Here is a 9,039-nt window from a genome sequence, read left to right on the forward strand (position 1 = left end):
CCCACAGAGCCCATTACTTATACACTACTTCAGTGAACTTCTGAAGGGAATAGATCCACCAATAATACAAAATATTAAGCTATCAATAAATACAGCATTACTCGTATCACTTGATTGTCCATATACACCCTTCTATGCCACACTTAACAAGCCCCACATTATGCTTCATCTACTCTATTTTAACCTTTTTAACAGTTTAATAGGATGTCTAAAATTTATATTCTATTACTTAATACAGGGGTATGCGGTGGTGTAGTTGGTTGAGGCACTATGCTAGAAGCTGGAAGGTCCCAGGTTTGAGTCCAAATGAGGTGGATTTTTTCAATTGACCTAATCCTTCTAGCCGCATTATAGCCCTGGGGTCAACTCAGCCCCGAACAGAAATGAGTACCAGGAATCTTTCTGGGGGAAGAGGGCAGCCGGTGTGTAAGGCTGACAACCTTACCGCCATCAGTGAGCCGACTGACTAGAGAACATGTGGGAGCCTCAATATCTCACAACCCTATGGACTTCACAGCCCGTTACAGGGATAGCTATTTTTACCTTTATCACTTAATACAAAAATGTATCACAACATTTCTCATTTAAAAAGTGGATCCTCTTAAATCTGAAATTCAATAATAATGTGTGTTTTTTTTTTTTATGTTTCATTTTGGTCCGTTACACTATCAATCACAAAGTTAATAGAGAGTCCGTCGAGTGTAACAATTTGTAGGTCACTTTTTATTATTATTTCTGCCTTACATGTTTCGGTTTGACACAACCATCATCAGAGGCACTTGCTATAATTATGGAAACACTGTCGCTGTTTTTTGTTCACAATTATGTTTGTCGTGTGGACGCTGCTACGATATGTTGACGTGTAAAAGCACAAAACATGCTAAGATAGTTGAGTACACTCTCAAGTTCTCACTTTTCATCCAAACCTATTTTTAAGTTAAAACGCTAAAATGTTAAAATATTTGATATAAAAGCTGAACTCCTCCTTGTTAATTCATCCCGAAGATGGGAGACGTCAGCAGAGCACACAGCACACAGGAACATATCAAACCATAAGCCATACAACCTCAAGCTGACGTCTCCCATCTTCAGGATGAATTAACAAGGAGGAGTTCAGCATTTTATATCAAATATTTTAACATTTTAGCGTTTTAACTTAAAAATAGGTTTGGATGAAAAGTGAGAACTTGAGAGTGTACTCAACTATCTTAGTATGTTTTGTGCTTTTACACGNGCAGACTTGAGTAAAACCATAATAGAGGAATTAAATGATACCTAAGTGAACAACAACAAAAAGAGTATACGTATGAGTTATGCCCAAACTCATCCATGAGCCAGGACTTTTATTGCAGATTCTGCAGATTAATGTGTTAAAAATATATAGTAAAATTCGCTGTACATACCTTTTTTGTTATCTGCTTGATGTATATATAGGCTGAAATGAAACTACAGTATTCGATTTCACTATGAACGCACAGAAAACAGATCGCAGTCTGTATCTCAGCCACAATGCAACTGTCTCTTCACGCCCATAGAAAGGGCAATAATCTTTTGCAGCTATAATGTAAGATCTTAGCACTGAAGAAGGACCCCTCTAGCTATTTCTTGAATAGCCATACTTTCAGTCTCCTGTCCTTCAGTCAAAAGATGCAAAAATCTGAAGGGTGTAACAGAGATATATAAGGTTTTCCAGCAGAGAACTCAATGACTTCATTGCTTCCATCTGTTTTATGGCACCAGGGACTGCTAAAATTTGTCAAGTGTTACAAACAGAAACGAATTTATAATGCAGAATAACTTTGTGAAGAATTGGGAGACCAATTTTGCAGTACGTATCAAAATTAAAAGGAAAAAATTGAAAATAGAGTATAACTTTTTGTATAAAATTTTTCAAATCTTCCATTGTAATATGTGACACTGTTCTTTGCTGATACAAACAAAGTTAATGCCATCCATTTATCATAAAAATTGTGTTAGATACAGCATTTTTAAACAATACTTAAAATTGTTTAAGTGCCCCAACAGGAACAGACATTTAAACACAGAGTAGCAACGTGCATTTAAACACGCACCAGCAGCAGGCATTTAAATAAACTCCAACCAGCTCAAGCTTACCACCATTTCAAAAGCCCGGCATTTAAAGGTTAAACCACTGATACTTTTATTGATTTTATTAAAACCTAATTTACATCATTTTTATGTCAGTGGCTTCAGTACCTTGAGTATATAATATAACCAGACACAAACAATAAAGATATGTTAAAAGTAAATGTAACTAGCTAGATTGTCAGTTCATTATGTATATTGTCCATAAGTTACCAGGATGGACAATTTTCTGAATAGAAAATATAATGCAATTCCTCTGTGAGGGAATGAAATAGATTATATGGCTCTTTAAGAAATAAACTTTGTTTTGGAGGTAACTTCCTTAGCAGTTTTCATGTAGTGCATTGAGCATCTTCCGATTGAATATTGATAGTGAAGACATTCATAAAAGTAAAAGTAAAGGTATCCCTATAACAGGCTGTGGAGGCCCATAGGGTTGTGCGACATTGAGGGTCCCACATTTTCTAGACATTCGGCTCATAGATGGCGGCAAGGTTGTTAGCCCTATGTGCCAGCTGCCCTTTACCCCCAAGAATATACCTGGTACTCATTTCTGTTAGAGGCTGAGTTGACCCCAGGGCCATAGTGTGGCTGGAAGGATTAGGTCAATTTAAAAAAATTCAGTGACCTCATCGGGACTTGAACCCGTGACCTTCCAGCTTGTAGCATAGTGCCTCAACCAACTACACTACCGCGTGTCCCGAAGAAATTCATAGTCACAAGAAATTTTAAAAGTGTAACAGAAATGAAGGGTCCATATAAATTGTAAATAATGTAATATTCTTTATTTCAGGTGGAGTTGATTCGACGTGATTACACTGCTAATGGAGGATGGGAGACGTTCTTATCATATGAAGATCCTGAACAAGACATATTAGTTGGTCTTTTAAGACTGAGAAAATGTTCAGAGGAAACTTTTAGGTTAGTTAAACAGTGAGATTCTCTTACAATTTGAATGGCGACTTGTTAATGAGTGGGATTAAAGTAATTTATTTGTGATTATTTTTAACAGTCAACTTAACATAAATTGTATCAGTGACAAACTTTATGTGCTACAATTAAAACTGACCTGATCAAAATTTTAACAGCAAAATTGAATGTACAGTAGAGGAATTACTATATTTCCATGCGTTTATCACTGTAGGCTCATTTTTACATGTGTGGAGAGTGAAAAGATTTTATGCCTCTTAGAATAATAAAGAATGTAGAAATGAATCCATGCCATAACCATTTGGGTTGATAATTCATTTTAATGTATATGGCCTCTGTGGTCTAGTAGTCAGAGCATCCTGCCTATACATCCAGAGGTCCTGGGTTTGATTCCTGGCGCTACCAGATTTTCTGAGAAGTAGTGGGTCTGGAATGGGGTCCACTCAGCCTCATGAGGATAATTATGGAGCTATTTCAAAGAAATATTGGCTCCAGTCTAGAAAACCGAAATAAACGCTGTGGGGATTTGTTGCACTGACCACTGCTAAAGTTGGCGTTAACTTCGCTGACAAGCAGCAGTCGGTATAGTTTGCTTGCAGACTACAGGCCATGGAGTTTGTCTTGTTTAGTTTAGTTTAGTTTCCCCCCCCCCAACACTGATTCCCAGTTGGGTGTCTGAGGCACTGTAGGATGGCCAGAAAATATGTGAGCACAAATGTGACCACTAAAATGGGGTGCGACCAGTGTCAATTGAGTATCTATATACAATACAGGCATATTGAGCTAAGGATGTGATCAAACTCTACAAGAATGTTTGAAGGTTGTGCTCAGTTTAAATCCTAAATCATTCATCTCCAGCATATTGTCACGTGTTAGGTGTATTAACGTGAGAAATAACTTCACGCCATATTGGATATAGCGAATTTATTGAACACTCGCTCTCACGATTACACCACTACTGCCATCTGCAGTATCACACTTGTCATGCTGGAGTCACTTCCATTCACTCGATACAACTCAATAACAATGGACTTCAACTCACTCTGGCAAATGCTAGACTGCAACTGACTGGTTACTTTCTAGTAACTGGCTCAATACTCACTACCCTAGTAACTTCCGCACTGACAGCACATAAAACAGTTATGTGATAGCTACCACTGCTGCGTAATGTCGTGTTTACAAGTGCTGCTGGGGAACACTGCTGAGAGTTGTTTACTGCTGCGTACTAACCGCGGTGTCCCCTGTTATGTCACCACAGGAGGCAACAGAGTGTTTACTGAGCGTTGCGTAATAATGGAAGGGGTGGGGGTATGTGACGTCACTCACGAGACCGCAGAGTTCACCTGACCCCTACTTCCCATTGTGCCATCCACGTTAAATATTTTTGTGCAGAAATTGACATGCTGTAAACGCTGCATACTTGTTTGGCTTACTTCTTCACCCTGAAGATGGAGATTGAATGTTCCTATCAAATGTTCACATGGCATCACATGGAACTCTTCCTAAATTGAAGGTGTTTAAGAAGAGGAAGTTGAGAAAAATATTTGGACCAAAGAGCAGAAATAACAGAGAACATTACATAATGAGGAGCTTTACAGTCTGTAGTAGTTACTAAATATTATTATGCTATTCTGATCTTGGATTAATAGAATATGTAACTTGCATGAAAGGTATGTGTACAGGATTCAAGCAGGAAAAATAAGAAGGAAGGAAACTGCTTAGGAGACCTAGGCATGGATGGGAGCATAATATTAAAATACATCTTAAAGAATGGGGGTGCACACCTGAACTTATGTGAACATGTTAATGAAACTGTGGATTCCATAAGAGGGGGAAGTTATTGAAGAAGTGAAGAAATGTCCACTTCTGCATAGTGGTTTGAAGTTCAGATTAAATGAGTGCAGGATCACAATTTAATGTTAGACATGCTGAAGTTGAAAGCTGACAGTAGAGAATGCTACACGTAGCAGATATAGAGAGATCATTAAATTTAAATTTCCTAATACCTTATTTAAAAATCTCCGACAGTGGATATCTAAAGGTGTCGGCTCCTGATCGAGTTCTTCAGAATGGTTATTTCTAGCCTTATCTTTCCAGACTTGAGCTGAAAGGTGGTGTCTCAATTGTACGTGAGCTGCACGTCTATGGGAGTGTAGTTCCTGTCAGTGCTCGTGATCCCACAAAGTTCCAGCACCAGGGATTTGGGATGTTGCTCATGGAAGAGGCAGAAAGAATTGCAAAGGAAGAGCATGGATCTGTAAAAATTTCTGTAATTTCAGGTAGTAATATTTAGATGTAGTTCTTATATAAACACATTAATTTTGCTGGTGTAATTCTATTAAGACAAAACAGTGGAAACTTCAATTGAAACTATATTATTAAAGATGTTTTCTTCTTTCAGGTGTTGGTACTAGAAATTACTATAGGAAAATTGGATATGAGCTTGATGGACCATATATGTCAAAGCATCTGCTTTAGAAGATACTGTATTCTGGTGTATGAGAGTGTAAATTTTATTTGTAATGGCTGTACATAGAATAAACATTTATTAAAGATTTTATGAAACTGTTTCATTCATGACAACATGGATATAGTATGAGCAAACATGCTTGTACTCCTTTGATAAACAAGAGGCACTTCACAGCGTCTGTGGGGTTTTGAATTTGTTTACACAGCATACTGATACAAAATTATCAATTTATTTATTTTAATTTAATATACTTCCATGGTGTATTCTTACAAAATTTATTACAATATATTACCATTAACACTTTCACAAACTTGTTTCATTTAACACACATATTGGCATGTACTTTGTCTAAACCATCTTAAGGTAAAGTTAATACATAACCAGAAGCATGCGGACAGAATAAGATTTGTTTACTACTGTCTGTCCTACTCAAATTACCACCACTGCAGCTGCTTCAGAAAAAATCAGTTTGCCATGTGACAACTCATGACTAATGGATGTGTTGAAGACACCTATCACAAGAATGATATTTTTAATTTACAGAGACTAGTTGCTCCAGTGAGTTACAGAAATGCAGAAGAGTGACAGTCTCCTACAATTCAGTGGTAAATTTCTTTAGTTTAGGTCTTAATACACACAAACACTGCTGCTGTGGAATCGCATCAACCGTGCTTCTACTTACAGTGGCCCCAGTGCATGTCATACCTTCAGGTGGCAACCTTATGCAAGAAAAGTTCTGTGCATTCAGCAGCATATCTAACATGATTTTGGTTGCCATCAGATGTTCATAATAGAATCTAGTAACTTTCTAGTGATGACATAATGATCTAAGTCACTATCCAATTGTGACGCCTTCAGAGTATAACTGTTTTGTGAGCCAACCTCCACAGTCACCATTTAAATTTACACAATATATGTATAACTGAAAAAAACTGTTATATTAAGAGTTACATACAGAGAAACTGACACACACGAGTGTGCTTATGGGAGGATGAAGACAGCTGTCACAAGACCCATTCTGGTAGTAACATCCAATGAATGTTAATGTTGTGTTCTAGAATTTGTGGTAGCATATTGTGAATGCAGAAAAACTCTGTAGTACTAAAGAGGCAACTGATAACTAATGAGGAGTGCATCCAAAATTGAAACAAGCAAACAAAAGTAAACTTGTGGATAATCTAATTTACATTTAAGGTCTTGTTGATGTCAAATTTTTAAGATGCTAAAAGCAAGTATACACTCATATTTCAGATCTGTATTGTGATCAAGCATTTAAACATAAGATCTTCAATTTACACAGGAGTGATATCATGGTCATGGTCATCTGGGTTGTATGTAATCGTATTTTAGGTGCTCTCTTAACAATTATAGATTTGGTATTCATATTTGACTACAACTTTATGTCTCAAAATTTATGAGTCAAAACAGTTTAATTTTAAAATCGACAGAAAGTACTTCCAGTTCTTCTAGTTTTGCCCAAGCCCAAACTTTCTCACTACTGTCTGCCACCATTTCTGAACAAAGAGTTATACAATTCAGTTTTTGCTTCTTCAGTATAAAGATTCTGAGACACTGGAGCCATGTAATTAACAAGTTTGGAATGTACTACATATCTAATTTTACGACCTTTTGTTGCTCTTGTATCCATTTTTCGTTTCATTTTACTTCTCAGCTTTTGAAGTTCTAGCCACTGTCGTCCAAGCTGTACTGGATCTGTAACATCTGACGACTTCCTCTCAATAAGTTCTCTTAAGAGCTGATGATAATAGTCTGTATCATCATATATTTCAGTGTAGTACTCTCTGCACTGTTCCTGATCTGTCTTCAAATTATTTGCATCTATATATGTAACAGCTCCTTCAGTACTTTCTTGTTGCTGCTGCTGTGGAACAAGTTGTTGCCCCAAGATAATAAATGATTGTCTCTTTAACTGAGAACGTTGTATGAGTCTCTGACGATTGCTTAGGATTTGTTCAATCTGTTTAAGTGTTGAGTGCTCAAAATTTGAAAAGTTATGACTGTTGAGTTTTCCTACCAAAACACGGGTCCTATCATTCCATAGCTGAATGGTTGCATTGCGATATTCTGAGTACTTCCTGTGATGATCACTTATAAGTTCAGCATAGTGTTCCAAATTATGGTGTTTTGTATCAAGTTCTTTCTGCTTCTGTAGTTCACTCCCATCACTTGAATAATTTTCTTCTTCTTCTTCTTCTTCTTCTTCACCTGCAACCGGGTATGTTTCATCCACTTCACTTGTAGAACATTCCTTTTTGTTTGTCTTGTACAAATTTCTTGTTTCAGGATATGACTTCAGCATTTCTGTTTGAAAAGCAATCATATTTTCCAATAAAGTTGTAATTTTGTTTTTTGTTTGTTGAACTTCAGCTTTAAACTTGGATCCCCCTTCAGCAATAAAGTGTTCAAAGATGTTATACTGTGGTAACTTATTAGCTGCAGTCAAAGCCTTTTGCAACTGAATTCTACATTCCAGTAAGCTGTCCCATAAATTTAACTGGTTTCTAACACCAATGCCTCTTTCTACGTCTGTCTCCATTCCCCTGCTTGATATATGTTGAAAAATGCTTTCACCTTCATTGTCCCTTGGCTGTAACATTTCATTCCTATCCATTTCAACATGTGTGTCCTCTTGATTCTCATCACTCTCTTCATCATCTTCACTTGTATATGCATCCTCAGTCTCTGAACAATCCTCCTTACCCAACTCCAATTTATCACCAGTACCCTGCATTCTAAGTGCTTTTCGCGATATCTTTGCCCCATCGTACCGTTCATCACCGTCAACCGCATCTATACTTCTTTTCCTAAGTGTGCTTTGCCTCGTTTCTTCGTCACTAAATTCATAGTTATTTTCTACGACTTTCGCCACAGTATCCGGATATATGTCATCCTCAGGATCAAATGATGCTGGAGCAGGATTAATCAGGTCCGAGAAACATTCCGATAATGACTTCTTTGTCCCCATTTCCACCATTAAAATACATTCATAAAAGGTCTGAATAATTATTGTACAAGTATTATCTAATCTGTAGTCAGTGATTTACATCCAGTCTTTCGATCACATGGTGCACAGCTTCCTTCGCTTCGGTTGAAATACAAACTTTGCCACTGGAACAAAAGTCCCTAGAATTTATTTCTCTCTTTTATAAGACGAATAACATTCTTTTAATATTATCATATACACTGAATGATAGCAGCCGAACAGATCTTCAGCAGACATTTGACTTTATGTATATAGATATTTAATAACGTGAAACTAACTTTCAACAGCACGCAGTCAGAAACTAATGCGCTCACACTCCGTCACACTGACTTACTAGTTCAGGGGAGGTAAACATATGAACTCAAATATCCCTGCAGTATGTTACATGTTAAGAAGTTTTACAATTTATGTGTTTCTGGACATTATCCATTGTCGTTTTTATTTTAAAAATTCAACGTTTCGGAGACTGAATTCTGCCTCAGTCCTCAAGTGAAACCGACTCAATTGGGCCCAATCTCCAGACACCAGC

General features: G+C 37.1%; 2 protein-coding genes across 3 annotated transcripts in view; one reads left to right on the top strand and one right to left on the bottom strand.

Moving 5' to 3' along the window:
* The window catches only part of LOC111868916 (elongator complex protein 3), a 29,006-nt gene extending 23,412 nt beyond the window's left edge, over window positions 1-5,594 (top strand). For both annotated transcript variants that reach the window (XM_023860014.2, XM_023860015.2), the window contains exons 8-10: window positions 2,900-3,027; window positions 5,134-5,315; window positions 5,438-5,594. In XM_023860014.2, the coding sequence (XP_023715782.1) occupies window positions 2,900-3,027; window positions 5,134-5,315; window positions 5,438-5,514 (387 nt within the window). In that variant the 3' untranslated portion in view covers window positions 5,515-5,594. The remainder of the gene's footprint in view (window positions 1-2,899; window positions 3,028-5,133; window positions 5,316-5,437) is intronic.
* Window positions 5,564-8,925, bottom strand: LOC111868917 (protein AATF). The gene has a single exon (XM_023860016.2). The coding sequence runs from the start codon at window positions 8,499-8,501 to the stop codon at window positions 7,002-7,004; it is 1,500 nt and encodes a 499-aa protein (XP_023715784.1). The 5' UTR covers window positions 8,502-8,925; the 3' UTR covers window positions 5,564-7,001.
* Window positions 8,926-9,039: the final 114 nt, after the last annotated feature.

Source organism: Cryptotermes secundus, unplaced genomic scaffold (assembly GCF_002891405.2).
Source record: "Cryptotermes secundus unplaced genomic scaffold, Csec_1.0 scaffold753, whole genome shotgun sequence".
Classification (NCBI taxonomy): domain Eukaryota; kingdom Metazoa; phylum Arthropoda; class Insecta; order Blattodea; family Kalotermitidae; genus Cryptotermes; species Cryptotermes secundus.